This window comes from Oncorhynchus mykiss, chromosome 25 (genome assembly GCF_057628025.1).
Source record: "Oncorhynchus mykiss isolate SJ-2025 chromosome 25, ASM5762802v1, whole genome shotgun sequence".
Taxonomy (NCBI): domain Eukaryota; kingdom Metazoa; phylum Chordata; class Actinopteri; order Salmoniformes; family Salmonidae; genus Oncorhynchus; species Oncorhynchus mykiss.
The window spans coordinates 16566680-16587500 of NC_143046.1; the positions used below are offsets into that span (position 1 = coordinate 16566680).

At 45.1% G+C, this 20821-nt stretch overlaps 3 protein-coding genes and 1 long non-coding RNA gene across 6 annotated transcripts in view; 2 read left to right on the forward strand and 2 right to left on the reverse strand.

Moving 5' to 3' along the window:
• On the forward strand, positions 1 to 4845 carry LOC149971545 (uncharacterized). 2 transcript variants are annotated; one of them, XR_016491800.1, is made up of 4 exons: positions 1 to 504; positions 821 to 906; positions 3881 to 4129; positions 4226 to 4845. It is a non-coding gene; the product is annotated as an uncharacterized LOC149971545 (long non-coding RNA). The 2 variants fall into 2 exon arrangements; XR_016491799.1 differs by lacking the exons at positions 1 to 504; positions 821 to 906 and adding an exon at positions 3221 to 3327.
• LOC110504642 (zinc finger and BTB domain-containing protein 3) lies at positions 4551 to 9296 on the reverse strand. 2 transcript variants are annotated; one of them, XM_021583405.3, is made up of 2 exons: positions 9232 to 9296; positions 4551 to 8122 (listed from the first exon to the last, which is right to left on the reverse strand). In XM_021583405.3, the coding sequence occupies exon 2, from the start codon at positions 8118 to 8120 to the stop codon at positions 6303 to 6305; it is 1818 nt and encodes a 605-aa protein (XP_021439080.2). In that variant the 5' UTR covers positions 8121 to 8122; positions 9232 to 9296; the 3' UTR covers positions 4551 to 6302. The 2 variants fall into 2 exon arrangements, with proteins under 2 accessions (XP_021439080.2, XP_021439081.2); XM_021583406.3 differs by having other exon boundaries at positions 8440 to 9242.
• trpt1 (tRNA phosphotransferase 1) lies at positions 9220 to 12754 on the forward strand. Its single transcript, XM_021583408.3, has 7 exons — positions 9220 to 9681; positions 10820 to 10901; positions 11059 to 11228; positions 11447 to 11624; positions 11835 to 11891; positions 11998 to 12108; positions 12218 to 12754. Exons 1-7 carry the CDS (start codon positions 9625 to 9627, stop codon positions 12238 to 12240), a joined length of 678 nt encoding a protein of 225 aa, XP_021439083.2. The 5' UTR covers positions 9220 to 9624; the 3' UTR covers positions 12241 to 12754.
• Positions 12705 to 20821, reverse strand: part of LOC110504641 (fermitin family homolog 3) — a 19440-nt gene continuing 11323 nt past the window's right edge. The window contains exons 5-15 of the mRNA XM_036970503.2: positions 17903 to 18071; positions 17692 to 17794; positions 17322 to 17429; positions 15644 to 15778; positions 15344 to 15390; positions 15050 to 15174; positions 14736 to 14842; positions 14379 to 14591; positions 13711 to 13835; positions 13354 to 13495; positions 12705 to 13174 (exon numbers count right to left, since the gene is read on the reverse strand). Coding sequence (XP_036826398.1) covers positions 12995 to 13174; positions 13354 to 13495; positions 13711 to 13835; positions 14379 to 14591; positions 14736 to 14842; positions 15050 to 15174; positions 15344 to 15390; positions 15644 to 15778; positions 17322 to 17429; positions 17692 to 17794; positions 17903 to 18071 — 1454 coding nt within the window. The 3' untranslated portion in view covers positions 12705 to 12994. The remainder of the gene's footprint in view (positions 13175 to 13353; positions 13496 to 13710; positions 13836 to 14378; positions 14592 to 14735; positions 14843 to 15049; positions 15175 to 15343; positions 15391 to 15643; positions 15779 to 17321; positions 17430 to 17691; positions 17795 to 17902; positions 18072 to 20821) is intronic.

Consider the following 20821-nt stretch of genomic DNA (forward strand, 5'->3'; position numbering starts at 1 on the left):
GTCTATACGTATCGCGTCCATGTTCCGTGTGAAATTACTAAAGGACTGTACTACAACAAAGTTGTATTCCTCTCTGATTATAATTAGTCCTGTGCATTTGCATTAAGATAAACTCTCCTAAATATGAAAGTTAATTATTGACTATTAGATATTCAAATTACATTACTTTAATTTTATGGAGGTTATTCATTAGTGTAACGTTATTTCTTCCATATATTTTCTTACTCATAGATGGTGATGACAGCAAAGATAGGTTTCCTCAATTCATCTGTGACGACAGTGAGGTCCATATGCCCCCTGTTCCTCCCCTTAGTAGAGAGCAATACAACCAACCCTTAATCCATGTTAATCCCAGGCTGTGCTTGTGAGCCTTTCATTTCAAAAGTTTTGTGGTCCCTGCCATGCCCACAGTGAAAGAGAAATTATGTCTACCTGGTATATGGACGGTGTCGGGGAGAACCGAGGTGGTTATACAAAACAGGGACCAGAACTTCTGCTACAGAGGTGAGAGCGAGAGAACTGTCAATCATCATTTCATATAAAACTTTCATTTCATTTGAGATGATACAGGGGTTGAATGATTGCTGTGACTTGTACTAGTATGACATGAAAGGTTGTTTTATTTGTTGGTCAATTTGCTTTTTCAACATTGTTGTTTTGATTATGAGACAATCCGTTTTTGTTAACTGCACTGTAGGGCAGGCTCACTGTCTGTCCACCACTAGGGTATTATGGAATAATCCATGTCAGGAAGCACAGGAAATAAAATAAATCAGAGCATGTTCAATAGCTCTGTTCTGTCGTGTCCTCCTCCCCACAGTGAGCGCGGGAGGATGAAGCTGCAGAGTAACCTTGTGGAGAGAGAGAAGAGCAGCGATCTGGCACATGAGCTGGACATCAAACCAGGTAAGAACCATTGCTTCATACAATCTAAACTTGCTCAACTGTACACTAACTAACAATGTACCAGCAACTAAACCCAAGCTAAGGGTCAACATTGGCCCTAGCTGCCTGTTAAATGTAATTGTTGAACTCAAATCTGTGTGTGTGTGTGCAGTGCATCTGTCAAGTGGACATGGACCGAGCAGCAGAACCCTGAAGGGTTATTCATGGTCTGTAGATCCCGTTACAGATGAGGATGATGATATTGAAAGTCTTCTTGCTCCACAAGCAAAGTAAAGACAGTGTCAGCAGCAGGGAGAAGAGGAAGAAGGGAGGAAGAGCGGGGCATAGCGCAACAGACAGGTCCTCTGCAGGATCCGGGGAGGTTATTGCTGAGGCTTCAGTATTTTCTGCCTCTATGGTACAAAGCTGACATCGGAGGCAAAGAGCAAGACAAACAGAAGGAGTAGGAGTCCCTGAGTCATAGGGAGGGGTTGGTGAGTCAAATGGAGGAATCAAGTCAAATCAGGAATCAGGGAGTCATAGGGCATAGACAATGAGTTAAAAGGGGGAGTCAATAAGTCAAATTGAGTCAGGGAGTCATAGGGAGGAAGTAGCCAGAGATAAAGAAGTAAGAGAGAATGACATGGAGGCCACAGAAGGAGAAGAGGAGAGTGGTCTGAATCACTGTGAAGGAGGGAGCAACAGGAGAAGAAGAGAGTCTGGTCTGACTCTGTGTGGAGGAGGGAGCAACAGGAGATTAGGAGAGTCTGGTCTGACTCGGTGTGGAGGAGGGAGCAACAGGAGAATAGGAGAGTCTGGTCTGACTCAGTATGGAGGAGGGAGCAACAGGAGAAGAGGAGAGTCTGGTATGACTCAGTATGGAGGAGGGAGCAACAGGAGAGGAGGAGGAGGAAATTGAACATGATGGGGGGGGGGAGAAAAGGGAATGGGAGAACACAAGGAGAATATGAGAATAAAGGGAATGAGACTGGCAGTCTCCATGGGGGTGTCACAGGATTCAATTCTCGGGCCGACTCTTTTCTCTGTATACATCAATGATGTCGCTCTTGCTGCTGATGATTCTCTGATCCACCTTTACGCAGACAACACTATTCTGTATACATCTATCCCTTCTTTGGACACTGTGTTAACAAACCTCCAGACGAGTTTCAATGCCATACAACTCTCCTTCCGTGGCCTCCAACTGCACTTAAATGCAAGTAACACTAAATGCATGCTCTTCAACCGATCGCTGCCCGTACCCGCCCGCCCGTCCAGCATCACTACTCTGGACGGTTCTGTCTTAAAATATGTGGACAACTATAAATACCTAGGTGTCTGGTTAGACTGTAAACTCTCCTTCCAGACTCACATTAAGCATCTCCAATCCAAAATTAAATCTAGAATCGGCTTCCTATTTCGCAACAAAGCATCCTTCACTCATGCTGCCAAACATACCCTCGTAAAACTGAGTGACTATTGATCCTTGACTTCGGTGATGTCATTTACAAAATAGCCTCCAACATTCTACTCAGCGAATTGGATGCAGTCTATCACAGTGCCATCTGTTTTGTCACCAAAGCCCCATATGCTACCCACCACTGCGACCTGTATGCTCTTGTTGACTGGCCCTTGCTTCATATTCGTCGCCAAACCCACTGGCTCCAGGTCATCTATAAGTCTTAAAGGTAAAGCCCCACCTTATCTCAGTTCACTGGTCACCATAGCAGCACCCACCTGTAGCACGCGCTCCAGCAGGTTTATTTCACTGGTCATCCCCAAAGCCAACTCCTGCTTTGGCCGACTTTCCTTCCAGTTCTCTGCTGCCAATGACTGGAACGAATTGCAAAAATCACTGAAGCTGGAGTCTTATATCTCCCTCACCAACTTTAAGCATCAGCTGTCAGAGCAGCTTACCGATCATTGCACGTGTACACAGCCCATCTGTAAATAGCCCACCCAACTACCTCATCCCCATATTGTTATTTATTATTTTGCTCCTTTGCACCCCAGTATCTCTACTTGCAAGTTCATCTTCTGCACATATAATCCTACGGTGTTAGTGCTAAATTGTAATTATTTTGCCACTATGGCCTATTTATTGCCTTTACCTCCCTAATCTTACTACATTTGCACACACTGTATATAGATTTTCCTATTGTGTTATTGACTGTACGTTTGTTTATCCCATGTGTAGCTCTGTGTGTCGCACTGCTTTGCTTTATCTTGGCCAAGTCGCATTTGTAAATAAGAACTTGTTCTCAACTGGCCTACCTGGTAAAATAAAGGTGAAATAAAAAATAAATAAGAAGGGGCAACATACCCCAAATTAGTTGACTGCACGCGCCAAAAAACATGTCTTCCTGTGGTGAAGAAGAAGCTCTTATCCAACACGTCAAAGTTTACTTGCCCACGTGGAAGTTGGAGGAAAACCTTTGAAAGGTAGATAGGGAAATATATGTTTATGAGTTTTATATATATACACAGTGTAACTGTGTTTTTCAGTCCACACACTGTATCAATATTGTCAACCAAATGTTTTGATTATTTTTGTTTGCGAAAGTGCCCTAGAAAATATTGCAGGCTGAGCTTGGGAATCAGTCCATTGCATTGTTGAAGACACGCTAGCTAGCTAACGTTTGCCAATTATACTGTTATCATAGGTTTGTCAATGGTCTGTTTTATCTTATATTTATTCACGGCAGTGCATACATTTTCCTTAAAGCTGAAATCCGCAGAGGGGTATATTACAAAGGAAGATCAATGCCTTAGCCAGCTAACTTGCCTTCTGTTCTGGTCAAGGTGTGTCTTTGCGCTAAATCCTGACTACTCAAATGACGTTGCAAGAGAGAGGAAGTGGAAAGTAACAACCGCTAAAGATAAACATAGGAACAACGTGTGATGGCCCAAATGCCCATAAATGGAATGTATTGTAATCTATAATAGTGCATATGAGCCATATACATGTTTCTGACATTTTGCCCCTCGCTTTCAGGATGTCATCCAATTGCAGTGTGACCACGTTACAGCTGGACTCAGTGAGACAGGCAGAATGCCACCCTGTTCACCTACTACCCTGCAGAGGTGTCCCAGTTCTTTACAGCCACCATCAAAGACTGAAAACATGGTACATTGAGGCAGCAGTAGCTGCATTCATGCATTCTGTACATAAACCGTTGTGGAAAACCAACACTCTGATGACAGCATCGTCATGGCAATGACCTGGCCGGATCTGGCAAAAGTGGTGAGTGTGCAAAACAATCATTTGTTTTAAGAGGACCATTAGCATGCGTTACCATATGTAGCCCCTGTGGAATAACACATGATTCATCTTTGACAGATACACATGCCAGTGGATGACTGACATGGAAGAGGCCTAAGCAAAGATCAATGCCTTCTCTACCCTCATTTTCCTGCTGCAGCCCGAAGACTGCCTCAACACATTGGTTGTGTTCAGTAGCCATTGCTTAGCTTGTGAAAATAGGAATAATGGCCAGACAATGGGTAGAATACTCCTTACAGTGTTGTAATGGAGTGTCTATCTTTTACAGATCCATGGGGTGAACTGTGCTTGCTGCTTCTTGTGACCTCTGTAGCCATTGTACCATGTTCTTTTTGTTGTATATTTCTGTCAACAATTCTACTCATATTATAGGCCATTGTAATTGTGTTGAAGTCATTTATTGAACAATACTCCAATGGAAGGAAATATCTAAATATGTTGGACTGAAGAACTGTCCATGTTCTATTCACAGCAATGAAGTAGTAATGATACTCATCCAATTGTGAAAGTTGGCAACAATGGAGATTATTGTATCAGTATCAGACAATTATGCTATTAGTGTTGACAAAAACTGTACCCTTGACAACTGCCGATTTCTATCTAGAATATATTATAACATACAGGTAACTGCCAAAATAAAGGAAACACCAACATAAAGCATCTTAATAGGGCGTTGGACCTCCACGAGCCAGAACAACTTCAATGCACCTTGGCATAGATTCTACAAGTGTCTGGAACTCTAGTGGAGGGATGCAACACCATTCTTCCACAAGAAATTCCATCTGGTATTTTGTTGATGGTGGTGGAAAATGCTGTCTCAGGCACCACTCCAGAATCTCCCATAACTGTTCAGTTGGGTTGATATCTGGTGACTGAGACGGCCATGGCATATGGTTTACATCTCATCAAACCATTCAGTAACCCCTCCCGCCTGTGGATGGGGGCATGGCCATGGTAGCCAAAATAATGGCCTGCCCAGCATTTTTATACATGACCATAAGCATGATGGGATGTTATTGCTTAATTAACTCAGGAACTACACCTGTGTGGAAGCCCCTGCTTTTAATATGCTTTGTCTCTCATTTACTTATGTTTCTATATTTTGGCAGTTACCTGTAGTACAGTACACAAATTATTTTGGCACTGAGGTCATAGTAAGACATCTGGTACAGATACATGTGTAAAAGACAGAAGTCTTGAAAGTCCCATTTAAAATAGCTAAAACACCACTGGCCCCTGTCCCTCAGGAATGCAGACCCAGCTAGTTGACCAAGTGCCAGGTCTGCTCATTCCCGGGCATGTGCATGTCTGGCTTGCACCACCTGTCTCACCACTAGGTCTGAAAAGACCATCCTGGTGGAGGGCAACATCTGGGCGACACGCTCTAAATCCTCCCTCAACCTGCGCACTAGGTCTGAAAAGACCATCCTGGTGGAGGGCAACATCTGGGCGACACGCTCTAAATCCTCCCTCAACCTGCGCACTAGGTCTGAAAAGACCATCCTGGTGGAGGGCAACATCTGGGCGACACGCTCTAAATCCTCCCTCAACCTGCGCACTAGGTCTGAGCACTAGGTCTGAAAAGACCATCCTGGTGGAGGGCAACATCTGGGCGACACGCTCTAAATCCTCCCTCAACCTGCGCACTAGGTCTGAAAAGACCATCCTGGTGGAGGGCAACATCTGGGCGACACGCTCTAAATCCTCCCTCAACCTGCGCACTAGGTCTGAGCACTAGGTCTGAAAAGACCATCCTGGTGGAGGGCAACATCTGGGCGACACGCTCTAAATCCTCCCTCAACCTGCGCACTAGGTCTGAAAAGACCATCCTGGTGGAGAGCAACATCTGGGCGACACGCTCTAAATCCTCCCTCAACCTGCGCACTAGGTCTGGGCACTAGGTCTGAAAAGACCATCCTGGTGGAGGGCAACATCTGGGCGACACGCTCTAAATCCTCCCTCAACCTGCGCACTAGGTCTGGGCACTAGGTCTGGGCCTCTGGCATTTTTCAGACCATTTGGAAAGTCATTTTGAATGTATCCCAGATCGGACATGCAAGACCAGGATGTCTGGTGTTGGAAGGGGGAAGGCATAAATAATGTTTAATTCTCTTTAGTATGGAGAAGTATACAGCTAGCTGTGTGGAGGCTGGCCCTCCTCAGTGTCTCCCTTACTGCGTTTGGCTGGCAGGCTGGAGTCATGAGCCTTCCTAATGTGGCGGTACAGGTCACCTGACTGCGTGTAGCTACGGTAACAGTAGCGGCACTCGTAGGGGCGCTCGCGCGTGTGCACAATGGCGTGTCGCCTCAGGGTGTACGCGCACGAGAACGTCTTCCCGCAGACGCTGCACGTGGGGACGTCTTCAACGTAGTTCCCCATGGAATCCTGGAAGTAGGCGGGCTGGTCAGAATGTTGGCCCACAGAGGGGAAGAGGGAGGAGGGGAAAGGGGGAGCGTCAGAGGAGGTGGTGCCGGGTCCGGAGGGGGAGAGGGGGAAGGAGAGAGGCTCAGAGGGGTGGGAGTGGGTCATCTGGAGTAAGGCATGGTGGGGGTGAAAAGGGAGGAAGTGGGGGTTATTCAGTTCATCTCTGTGGCTATCATCATCAAAGTCATTCCTGTCCTCTACCTCCATCATCATCCCTCGTTCTCTCCCCTCTATTCCTCTCCTCATCACCACTCCTTCCATCTCCTCAAACTCCTCATCTGAGATCACTATGGCCTCCACCTTTACCTTCACCCCATCCTCCTGCTCCACTTCTCCTCTCCCTGCCAGGGGCTCCTCCACTCCCACAGTCCCCATGTTAGAGTGTTCACTAACCTCCCTGCTCTCCCTCTCTGACCCCCCATGCTGCAGCCCTTCAGGCCTGGACAGGGTCGAGGTTTGGCCCTGATGGGTTACATGGTTCAGGTTGGGAGGTGAGGTGAGGTGTAGTGACAGTGAATGCTGTATTCTAATCTGAGGGTGTGTGTTGATACTGAGACCATGCTGCTGGCATTGCATGCCTGGTGTGATGACTGTACTCTTGTTGTCAGAGACAGGGTTATGGCTGTCATGTTCTGGACTGGAGGAGCTGCTGTGGTCAGACTGGGTCAGTATCCCCACCATGGAGCTGGAGCCATCAGTCTGGGTCACAGGTACCACTGGTGATGCCGCTGATGAAGAGGGCTGGCGCTGGTGGCTACTGTGACTGTATGACTCTGTGGAGCTGCAGGGGCTGCAGAGGGCCGAGCCTCCCTGACCCTCTCCCTGACTCAGACCCCCCAGTCGGAGAGAGGGACCGGAGGAGAGGGTAACCAGCTCACCCACATGAGTGAGAGCGTGGTCCATGCCAGGCTGGGTAGTGTCGGCCATGTCCGGACTCAGAGGAGCGTGCGCCGGAACCTCCACTCTCCTCTCTGACCTTGTAGAAGAGCCCAACTGGCTTCTCTGCAACGCCATTGATGCAGACTGAGACACTGACATCGCCACCGCTTTGGCCGCTCCTGTTGCCATGCCAACCCCGGGTCCATTACCGCCCACTGCTGCCACTCCACTCTCCTCCGGGCGCGTGCTGTCTGCCTCAGCCGGTGGTGGTCGGTGCTGTAGCCGTCTCTTACACACCCGGACCACCTCGTTCATGTGGAGGAAGCTCGCCGCCGCCAGCACGTCCTCTGCTGGGGGAGGGGTCTCCAACCTCAGCACGCCTTCGTACATGAAGTCTAACAACAGACCGAACGCCGCTGCTGTCACGATATCTCCGTCCAGCGTGACTGAGCTGGCCCCGCCAGCACCAGCGGACCCAGGGGGATCGGAGTAGAACATGTGGAAGAATGGAGAGCAGGAGGCCAGGACAGCCCGGTGGGCCAGGAAACGGGAGGAACCCACGAGGACGGTGCAGTCGCACAGGAACCTACGCTGACGCTGAGAACGCAGACCTGACAGAAGCTGCAGGGAGTGTTGGGGGAACTCCATGTCTGTGGAGAGAGAGAAAGGGGAGGGAGAGGGGGACATAGGAAGGAGAGAAGGAAGAGAGAGAGGAGAATGAGTTACAAGGGAGTCTGATGGATAGGATGACATGTAAGAAACAAAGAACCAAGCACCTACTGAAGTGTTACAGTGTGCTCCATCACACTGGCAATCAATATACTTCAGAGAACTCTGATTGGACTCGCCACCCTTGTCTAAACATCAGACTTGCCATGGTTACTCCATGGATTATCAGTCTGACTGAAGTCGCCCTAGAAAAGATGCAGTAGTCTCTACAGGCCAATAAAATGACATTTACACTTACTCTACCGGTTGTACATGCTGTTGGTCCTTTTGGCGGTAAGAGGTGGAGGCAGGGTATCCACAAGAAAGGGTTGTTTACCCAATTTTTTGCGACACCGGTAGGTTGTCAATTGTATTTTCAATCTCTTCATGTATGGGAGGTGATGCACAATATGTCAACAATAGCAGAATGTAACCGAACATAGTCGACCAAAGCACGTGTCCTTGCAATCAGCTGTGTGATTCGGTTAGGCTCAGCCATAATCACTATTCAAAATAAAAACCGGAAATACCAACCATATACAGAACGTTGAGCCTAACGTTACATGTTAGAGACGAGTGTATAAGTATTAAACTCTAAAACATTCTAAAAAAGGCTATCGCTTCCGACCTTAGTCGTCAGGCATTGGTTGTATGCTTGGTGAAGGCAAGAAACCCCTCATGCTTCTCTTCCCAACAAGCGCTGCAGGCAAGACATAACGATCAGTCATTTTCGATAGCTACACATCAAGCACTGTTGTTCATAACTAGAAAACATTACAGGTTCTTAGTAGCGAGTAAGTGCGCGATAAACATTAGTGATTCATGTATTTGAATGTTTACAGCTGTTTTGATGCTAGCTGGCCCAATGTTAGCCAGCTAACTGTTAGCTTGCTGACACTGAATTATGAAAATATTAGCCCGTACATCTCTAAATAAACATGTTTTATATCACTTCATAAAGGCTTTATAGGGACATGTACCAAAATGTAGTTAGAAACATGATTGTTATATTTCACTCAATCATTGGCCAGCTGCTACAATATATTCTTACCTGCTAAAGACGTAGCCTCTATCCTGGCTTTATTGACACAAAACAAAGAGATAAAGTAACTTACTGCCACCTACTGGTTGGAGTCTGAACAAAGTGGAAGTGGAATGTGCCTGCTTGTTTACATTTCGTTCTGTTTTTACCATATATGTAAATGTTTATTTTGCCAGTGAGTTGTACGACCACAGTTGTTGATTGTGCTTACTTGCGAACATTCAACATTGCGCTTTGAATGTGCGAACATATCTTTAGTACGCATGGCAATTGGCATGTTTAGTAGGCATGTCGGGCACCATACCATTTGAATCATTGTGGTAGCTTGCCTTGCTGTGTAGCCTACTGTAATGACAGTTGAGAGAGATCCATTCCACGTTAAACCGACAGAAATAACTGTACATGGACCGTGGAGGAAGAGGACGTGGAGGAAGGGGGAGGCGAGGTAATCGTGTAGAGGTAAGAGGAGAGAGACAGATATTAGTCCCGTTTGGGCTGTACCCTATTTCTATATATTGCATTATTCCTTCTCCAGTTATATTATAGCTAGTAGCAGGGTACAGGAAAGCATCTGGAGATATTGTTTTCCCTACAGGTTATAGAAAGAGCAGAAGCTCTGAGTCAGACCCCTGGCCTAACTACAGGTTATGGAAAATGTGCTGTTTTAGTTTTTCTCCAGTAGGTTCCCTGAAGGAGAACTTCTATGTCAAATATAATAAAACAACAACACTATAGTAAATAGGTCTACTATAGCAGGGGTGTCAAACATACGGGCCAAAACTGTGTAGAAATGACAATGAACTTGATTTTCCGGCGCCGACAGAGATGGCCGCCTCGCTTCGCGTTCCTAGGAAACTATGCAGTATTTTGTTCTTTAAACAAGGCCACTTTTATATGTTTACATACCCTACATTACTCATCTCATATGTATATACTGTTATCGATACCATCTACTGCATCTTGCCAATGCCGTTCTGTACCATCACTCATTCATATATCTTTATGTACATATTCTTTATCCCTTTACACTTGTGTGTATAAGGTAGTTGTGAATTGTTAGGTTAGATTACTCGTTGGTTATTACTGCATTCTCGGAACTAGAAGCACAAGCATTTCGCTACACTCGCATTAACATCTGCTAATCATGTGTATGTGACCAATAAAATTTGATTTGATTTGAACTTATATTGATTGATACAGTTTCTTGACTGTCGAGCTCGCTAATAATCACTGAGCACAGTCAATGGACATATATTGATACAGGTTCTTGACTGTCCAGTTCGCTAAGGCACATCGAAAATTTCAAAAACTATGGATATATTTGATTTGAATGAGTTCGACACCCCTTTACTACAGTAATGTACGCGTAAATACTACAGTATACTACAATCCTCAAAAACACTACAGTCATCACTATAGTATATACTAAAGTTTTATTTTACTGGAGTATTTATACAGTAATTGCTACAGTATACACTACAGTATTGTTGGACTAAAGTCTGCAAAAACACTACAGTGAAAACTATAGTATTTACCATACTATACTGTAGTATTTTTTTACGTGGGTCACAACCTGTGTGCATGTGTTGCTTTTCAGGACAAGGATGTCCGCCTCTCCAAGTCTTTGTCCTTTGCCCTGCGCCATGGAGCCAATCAAATGGGACTTCACATGAATCCTGGTATAAAAGCAGTTTATTTGGCTGCATTTTGTCTATCTTATAATAGTTACCACTGTACCAGCATTTCATATTGCTGCATAAATAACATGACGTGTAATCTACAATCTGTACTCCTCATTTAGGTCTGAATAATAATGCTGTCCCTCATTGTCCCTAGATGGCTTCCTATTTGTGGAGGACCTACTGGCTCATGCACAGTTCCACGCCTTCTCATTGGAGGATGTGGAGAGAGTTGTGGCCACCAATGACAAGCAGCGATTCAAGCTCCGCCCTCACCCTGAGGACGGACGGCTGCAGATCCGAGCCAATCAGGGACACTCTGTGCAGGTAGGAAAAATATCTAGGGCACCCTATTTCCAATATAGTGCACTTATTTTGGCCAGAGCTCAGCCCACTTAGGGTCAAGACTTGTGCACTATAGAGAATAGGGTGCCATTTCTGACGCATCCCTAGGTGGAGCATGATGGGGTCATAAACAATGGCTAAACAGTGCCAGGTCTAGTGTCAGTAGTAAGGGTCTGCTGTGTGTCTGTCTGTCTGGGCAGGTGTGTGATCTGGACCTGAAGGCTGTACAGCCTGGTTCTCCTGATTGTCCCAGGGAGGGAATCCATGGCTCCTATCTCCGCCTCTGGCCCTCCATCCGCTCCGAGGGCCTCAGCCGCATGAACAGAACACACATACACCTGGCCCTGGGCCTACCGGGGGAGGACGGGGTCATCAGCGGTAAGGGAGATGGGGGAGAAAGCACTGTGAAAGTATTTTGGCTGAAATACTCCTGGATCATAGCCTACTCCTGGATTTAAAAGCATGTTCAATAAAGGATTTCCTAAAGTGCTTTTAGTCCCTGAATTGGCTTAATCTGGGTCTGGGTAACTTCTCATAGAGCCTGTCATAGATGGGCTTCGTTTTGATGTCTGTATCTTTTTGCTTCAGGCATGAGGAGAGACTGTGACTTGGCCATATTCATTGACGTCCCCAAAGCATTGTCTGGTAAGCTCAACCGAGGTCATTTACAGTAGCAGAGTGCTGCCATTGTAGTGCTCTCATGTCTAAATGCATGAGTATTTTCCTTTGTGTGTTTTTGTTTCTTCTGCAGAGGGTATCCAGTTCTTCTGGTCCGAGAACGGTGTATTGCTGACACCTGGGGACACTGAGGGGAAACTACTTCCCCGATACTTCAGCCGTGCCCTAAAACTAATACCCACACGTGAGTACCTCACACACGACACACACTCATGAAGAGAATGATGTTAGATGGGAGGGATGGATAGAGAGGGAAGTGAATATTGACAAATTATAGAAATCTTCTGTTTCAGAGAGTATTCTGCCACTGGAGTAGGTGAAGAGGGTTATCTGTGCTTTGGAGGTAAAGACTTGGCTGAATTTGTCACCAGACGGCTGTTGATTTCCAGTTCTGTCTAGACTGTTTCCATGGTAACCAATACTGTTCGGGACCAGAACCCTGAAGACTCTGGGTGAATAAGACTGAGACTGAAAACACCCTCAACAACAACTCAACAACAGCTCTAATACCATACAGGACACAGTACAGACACAGAGATGACTGGTATTCCTGATAATATTGTCACATGACAAAGATACAGAGGATGCTATCAGATGGGAACCAGCAGGCACAAGCTGTGGGTTTGCCAACGGACAGTCTCAACTGCTCCACAGAGACACACACACTGCCTGCGGCTTCATGTGCCGTCAGTCACATTTCAGGAAACTCTGCCACCATACTCTTAAGGACACAACCATCAAGCCAAATGCCTCATCTGGAAATTAAAACACCTGTCACTGTTTTATATATGTCAATAAACATATTTAATTCTGGATTTCAGAATTGACAATTCTTTACATTGTTAATCATTTTCTATTAGACTATATTCATGGGCAACTCTTCCTTGATTTATTGAACAAGCAACTGCATGTCTTTTAGGATCCCAGGATGGACTGGTTGTCATTTCTCTTCCAGGCTGCTGCAGGCGCACCCTAAAACACTCAAACTGTCCACTGGTGTATCTGATGTATAGATTGCTCCTTGGGCAATAGCTGCTGTATATTACTGGGAGGGGTGGGGGTTGAGGGTGTCACAGAGCTTCGTGGCCCCCTGTCAGCTTGTGGAAGAGCTCTTCGTTGAGCGTGTCACTCTGCTCACGGCTGCGTGTTGACATGAAGATGTAGCCTCCAATGAACTCATGGACGATCTTACAGTCAGCCGTCACACAACTGAACGCCATGTTCACGTTCCCATCAAACTCTATCGCCACCTGAGAGTTCGTAACACACACACACACACACCCAGAAAATATGAGAAAATGCTAAATGCCCATAAAGGGTAACAGAGACAGTGTTCAGTGTGTATTTGGTGATGTAGATTACTAAAGAAGATTATGTGCAGAAAAATGTGAACATTTTAATTGATTGTTTGATTGACGAGTCAGGTCACCTGTCGTATGTCCCAGTTGACGTTCCACTGCCTCATGTTGTTGTAGCGCCATGTCTTGACCACGTCTCCCACCCCCAAGTCGATACGGATCAGACGGTTGGGGGCGATGCCTAGCACCTCGTCCTTCCTGCTGCCCTTGAACCTAAATGGGTCAGAGACCAGCCACTAGACGCAACTTCACCACAACAATTTATAATTTGACCAGCCCTTAGCCTGTCACTAATCTTTGGTGATAGACTTTATATAAATGTAAATTGAGGTATCTGCCTAGCTAGTGCATGCAATATTTGGTTCTAGATACCGAGACTAGCCTCGCTGTGAAACATGTAATACACTGGGTTGCCAGATCCTCCTTACCTCACCACCACGAAGGAAATTCCAAAGTCTGGCAGGGCCTGCCAGATCTGGAGGAAGCGGAGGAGGGCGTCGGTCAGGGAGAGCTGAGCCACGTTCTGATATGCCTCCAGGATACGAGGGGTCAACTGGGCATGGCCAGAGAGAGAGAGGGTCAAGGTTATATTATGTGGGGTTAGAGGGAGGTATAATGGTCTTTCAAGTGGTGACTCAACTGAGTTGTACTGTGTTTGATATACAGGTACCTGCCAAAATAAAGGAAACACTTGTAAATTAAGGTTCTGGCGGCTCTCATGGTGTGGGTTGAATTTTCTTGGCAAGGTAAACACCAATAAAACTATGTAAGCCATATGCCATGGCCGTTTCAGTCACAAGATCTTAACCCAATTAAACATGGGAGAATCTGGTGGGGCGCCTGAGACAATATTTTCCACCATCAACAAAACACATACTAATGGGATTTCTTATGGAAGAATGGTGTCACATCCCTCCAATAGAGTTCCAGACACTTGTAGAATCTATGCCAAGGTGCATTGAAGCTGTTCTGGCCAAACGCCCCATTAGGACACTTTATGTTTCCTTTATTTTGTCAACCTGTGTATCATGATGTAGTTCATCAGGGTTTATCATTAGTATACACATGATGAAGATGTTACATCGCTACTTGTTACCTGTTTGACCTTGTACTTCTTGCTGTAGCGTGGAGAGACCAGGCTGTGTGTGTTGATGCTCATGCTGTCGTCGGTGTGTGTGTTGGGGTTGGTCTGCTGCATGGCCAGGAAGGAGAGGATGCTCTGGACCTCGCTCTGGAACAACCTGTCTGCCAGACTCTTCCCTTTAGAGGCCAGACGACAGGCTGCCATCCACCTGGAATACTGCTCCTCCTGGAGAGAGAGAGCGAGCGAGCGAAAGATAAACAGAGCGACGTATACTTCAATCATGGGCAAGATCTTAGACCTTATCGTGGATCTTAGATTGTAAGAAATGTACTACTCATGTATCTGGCAGTGTATGTGTGTGTAACCCACATTTTCACAGCGCAGGTAGACCTCGTTCATGCCCTCTGGAGCTGGAATCAGAAGTTTGATGCAGAACTTCTGTCCAGCGACGTTCACATCGGGAGCAGCCTCACAGCCTGAAAAAGATGAAAGGTAATTTTACTGTTTGTATAAGCAGGTGAAAGAGACAAAATACATTGGATTTAAGGGAGAATCTCAATTGCATTTCCTTGATTCCTTCTCCGACCTTCTCATCCAATGGGTTTTGAGAACGAGGCCAGGAGAGAGGATGCAAGAAATCAAGGAAATGCAATTGAGATTCTCCCTCAGTGTCTGCTTCATACCTTTCAGGTTGATCTGTTGAATGGGTTCTCCCAGGCTCTCCTCTTTGCTCTTATAGTAGGAGATGGAGGCATCCTTAAACTTGAACCAGTACTGCTTGTATCCCTTCAGAGTCAACCTCTTGGGCCTGATACAGAAGTACACTTATTACTGTTATTATGCTTCAGATGCTGTGTGTGTGGGTGTGGGTATGCTGATTGTGCGTGTTTGTGTGTGTAATTTGGTGTGTTCCATTGTAAATATAGAGTAGGTAATTGAGGAATCAGAATTGTTTTCACATAAATGTTGGCTCTTACCGGAATATCTTCAAATAATCATTCAGCTCTGGGGCAGTCAGGTTCTCCTGTGTTGAAGACAAAGTAACATGCTAATGATTCCATGTCTGACTTTTCAAATTGGCATGGGAAATCATTCTGGCATCTTGTTCCCCTGTGTGGATAAAATCTTATGTCATTCTACTGAGGCTACTTTATTTATCTAAAGTCAAATACATAACTGAAATACATATTCACAAACACATATATTTTGACTTCACAATGCAATATGTTGTGGGACATGTTTCTGTCAGGTGGAATAAAGAGTCATAATGTTCTGACTAGCATGTCTTGGGGGCTGCTCTCTGCCCCATCCAGCTTGACCTCCAGACCCTGTAGGGCTGAGTCCAGGTCATCCATGGCTGGACTGGAGGTCATCGTCTGGGGCTCCAACAGGGACAGCTTGTTGATGTGGTACTGGGGGGACAACACAGGCCAGTTACAACACAGGCCAGTTACATGTCAGTACATGATTGTGGTGATGTTACAGTACATTACAGCCTTATTCTAAAATGTAATTAATTGTTTTTTCCTCATCAAGCTACACACAATACCCCATAATGACAAAGCAAAAACATGTTTTTAGAAATGTTTGCAAATTTCCACATAAAATACAGGGACACCCTGCATTTGGGGAGTTTCTCCCATTCCTCTCTGCAGATCCTCTCAAGCTCTGTCAAGTTGGATGGGGGTGTTGCTGTACAGCTATTTTCAGGTCTCTTCAGAGATGTTCGATCGGGTTCAAGTCTGGGCTCTGGCTGGGCCACTCAAGGACATTCAGATGCAACTCCAGCATTGTCTTGGCTGTGTGCTTAGGGTTGTTGACATGTTGGAAGGTTAACTTTCACCCCAGTCTGAGGTCCTGAGCGCTCTGGAGCAGGTTTTCATCAAGGATCTCTCTGTATTTTTTTCTGTTAATCTTTGCCTCAATCCTGACTAGTCTCCCAGTCCCTGCTGCTGAAAAACATCCCCACAGCATGATGCTGCCACCACCATGCTTCACCTTAGGGATGGTGTCAGGTTTCCTCCAGACGTGACGCTTGGTATTCATGCCAAAGAGTTCCATCTTGGTTTCATCAGACCAGAGAATCTTGTTTCTCAAGTTCTGAGAGTCTTTAGGTGCCTTTTTGGCAAACTACAAGCAGGCTGTCATGTGCCTTTTACTGAGGAGTAGCTTCAGTCTGGACACTCTACCGTAAAGGCCTGATTGGTGGAGTGCTGCAGAGATGGTTGTCCTTCTGGAAGGTTATCCCGTCTCCACAGAGGAACTCTAGAGCTCTGTCAGAGTAGCCATCGGGTTCCTGTTCACCTCCCTGACGAAGGCCCTTCTCCTCCGATTGCTCTGTTTGGCTGGGTGGCCAGCTCTAGGTAGAGTCTTGGTGGTTCCAAACTTATTCCATTTAAGAATGATGGAGGCCATTGTGTTCTTGGCGATCTTCAATGCTGCAGCCATTTTTTGGTGCCCTTCCCCAGGTCTGTGCCTCGACACAATCCTGTCTCAAAGCTCTACGGACAATTCCTTCAACCTCTTGGCTTGAACCTCAAGTTGTAGAAACATCTCAAGGATGATCAATGGAAACTGGATGCAGCTGAGCTCAATTTCGAGTCTCATAGAGAAGTGTTTGAATACTTATGGAAATAAAGAATTTCTGTTTTTAATTTTTTATAAATTCGCACAAATATCGAAAAACCTGGTTTTGCTTTGTCATTTTGGGATATTGTGTGTTGAATGATGAGGATTTTTATTTATTTAATCAATTTTAGAATAAGACTGTAACGTAACAAAATGTGGAAAAAGTCAAGGGGTCTGAATACTTTCCAAAGGCCCTGTTTATCTGATTTACTGTACAATGACAGTATCTCATTTTGACAGTTGATGCTCTCTTTTGGGGATTCAGGATTGTTGGGCTTCAGGTACTAGCATGAAGACACATGTCTAGGAAGTATCCATCCTGTGTACCTGTATAGCTCCAAACAGCAGCATCTCCTCCTCAGTACAGTCTATGTCCTCCAGTAGGATGGCCCAGCGAGCCTGCTCATACATCTGGGTCAGGCGCACCACATCATACTGAGAGGGAGGGAGGGAGGGGGAGAGGTGAGGGCATAGAGAAAAGTGAGGAGGCAGAGAAAGAGGGAGAGAAAGGGGAGAGAGAAGAAAGAGTGAGAAAAAGAAACAAGAGGTCAGACGAGAAGACAGAAGCGAGGCAGTGAAACCCAGATAGTCAGATTCGAGAGTAGAGTTCACACTTCTATTTTAGAGGCCATTTCCAATCCAACTTTCACTTTTCATTCTCTATATCACTCACTGACACGCATAGAAACACACGCACCTTGGGCTCCAGGTCATGGAAGCAGTAGTATTTGAAGCGCAGCCAGAGCCTGTCATTCTCCTGAACTCCCTGCTGCATCAGTGAACGAGAAGAGTCCAGCCACCTGAGAGATAGGAGAAATTAGTTAGAACGAAAGGCGACTTCAGAGAGAAGTGGAGATAGAGACAGAGAAAACATGTGTGTGTGTGTATGTCTGTGTCTGTATGTCTACCTGCTGTGGATGTGGGCCTTGTCTACCACACTGGCGGGACGGTACAGCTTAGCGATGGCCTCTGGGGCAGGAGCAGGCTGGGAGACTGACAGCATCTTGTACACCTTCTCAGTCTGAAGGGAGTCAGCGAAATGGGCAGGCATTCCATTATACAAGCAGGGGCGGGACACTGGGTAGGAAGGGAAACAGGCCAGGGTCAATATTGGCTTCAATAACAAATATATCTAGACACTACTACTATTACGACTGCTACTACAACTGCTGCTACTATTACTACTACTACACTTACTACTACTACTACTACAGCTACTACTACTAATACTAGTACTACTACTACTACAGCAACTACTACTGCTACAACTACTGCTACTGCTGCTAGTACTACTACTGCTACTTCTGTTACTACTGCTACTACCAATACTACTGCTACCAATACTACGATTACTACGGCTACTTCTACCACTACTACTGCTGCTGATACTACTGCTAAAACTACAACTGCTACTACTACTGCTACTATTACTGCTACTTCTGCTACTACTGCTACTACCAATACTACTGCTACCAAAAGCACTACTACTACTTTTAAGACTACCACTGCTACTTCTAGTTATGCTACTACTGTTACTACTGCTGCTGCTACTAATACTACTACTACCACCACAACTATTGCTGCTACTACTACTACTACTGCTGCTACTGCTGCTACTACTGCTACTACTACTACTACATCTAATACCACTACTACGGCTACTTCTACTACTACTACTACTGCTACTCGTACTATTACTATTGATGCTTCTACCACTGCTACTACAACTACTACTACTGCTACTTATGCTACTACTGCTACTACTACTACTACTGCTACTCTTACTAGTACTATTACTATTGATGCTTCTACCACTGCTACTACAACTACTACTACTACTACTACTGCTACTTATGCTACTACTGCTACTACCAATACTACTGCTACCAACAGTACTACTACTACTTTTATGACTACCACTGCTACTACTAGTTATGCTACTCCTATGCTACTCCTACTATTACTGCTGCTACTTCTACTACCACTACTACTGCTGATGCTACTACTACCCCTACTGCTACTACTGCTACTATTAGTACTACTGCTACTACTACTACTACTAGTGCTACTACTACTGCTACTATTACTACTACTACTACTACTACTACTACAGCTACTACTACTATTACCACTACTACTACTACTATGGCTACTACTACAGCTACTACTACTGCTTAAACTACTACTACTACTGCTGCTACTTCTGCTACTACTGCTACTACCAATACTACTGCTACCAACAGTACTACTACTACTTTTATGACTAGCACTGCAACTACTAGTTATGCTACTCCTGTGCTACTCCTACTACTGCTGCTGCTACTACTACTACCACTACTACTGCTGATGCTACTACTACTCCTACTGCTACTACTGCTACTATTACTACTACTGCTACTACTACTACTACTAGGGCTACTACTACTGCTACTATTACTACTACTGCTACTACTACTACTACTACTACTAGGGCTACTACTACTACCACTACTACTACAGCTACTACTACTACTGCTAAAACTACTACTGCTACTACTACTGCTAATACTACTTCTGCTGTTACTACTGCTACTACTACTACTACTACTACTACTACTATGGCTACTACTACAGCTACTACTACTGCTTAAACTACTACTACTACTACGGCTACTTCTACCACTACTACTGCTGCTGATACTACTGCTAAAACTACAACTGCTACTACTACTGCTACTATTACTGCTACTTCTGCTACTACTGCTACTACCAATACTACTGCTACCAAAAGCACTACTACTACTTTTAAGACTACCACTGCTACTTCTAGTTATGCTACTACTGTTACTACTGCTGCTGCTACTAATACTACTACTACCACCACAACTATTGCTGCTACTACTACTACTACTGCTGCTACTGCTGCTACTACTGCTACTACTACTACTACATCTAATACCACTACTACGGCTACTTCTACTACTACTACTACTGCTACTCGTACTATTACTATTGATGCTTCTACCACTGCTACTACAACTACTACTACTGCTACTTATGCTACTACTGCTACTACTACTACTACTGCTACTCTTACTAGTACTATTACTATTGATGCTTCTACCACTGCTACTACAACTACTACTACTACTACTACTACTGCTACTTATGCTACTACTGCTACTACCAATACTACTGCTACCAACAGTACTACTACTACTTTTATGACTACCACTGCTACTACTAGTTATGCTACTCCTATGCTACTCCTACTACTGCTGCTGCTACTTCTACTACCACTACTACTGCTGATGCTACTACTACCCCTACTGCTACTACTGCTACTATTAGTACTACTGCTACTACTACTACTACTACTAGTGCTACTACTACTGCTACTATTACTACTACTACTACTACTACTACTACAGCTACTACTACTATTACCACTACTACTACTACTATGGCTACTACTACAGCTACTACTACTGCTTAAACTACTACTACTACTGCTGCTACTTCTGCTACTACTGCTACTACCAATACTACTGCTACCAACAGTACTACTACTACTTTTATGACTCCCACTGCTACTACTAGTTAGGCTACTACTGTTACTACTGCTGCTGCTACTACTACTACAACTACTACCACAACTATTGCTGCTACTACTACTACTATTGCTGCTACTTCTACTACTACTACTACTACTACTATGACTACTTCTACCACTACTACTGCTGATGATACAATTGCTAAAACTACTACTGCTACTACTACTGCTGCTACTACTACTGTTTCACCACTACTACTACTACTACTAGTGCTACTACTACTATGGCTACAAC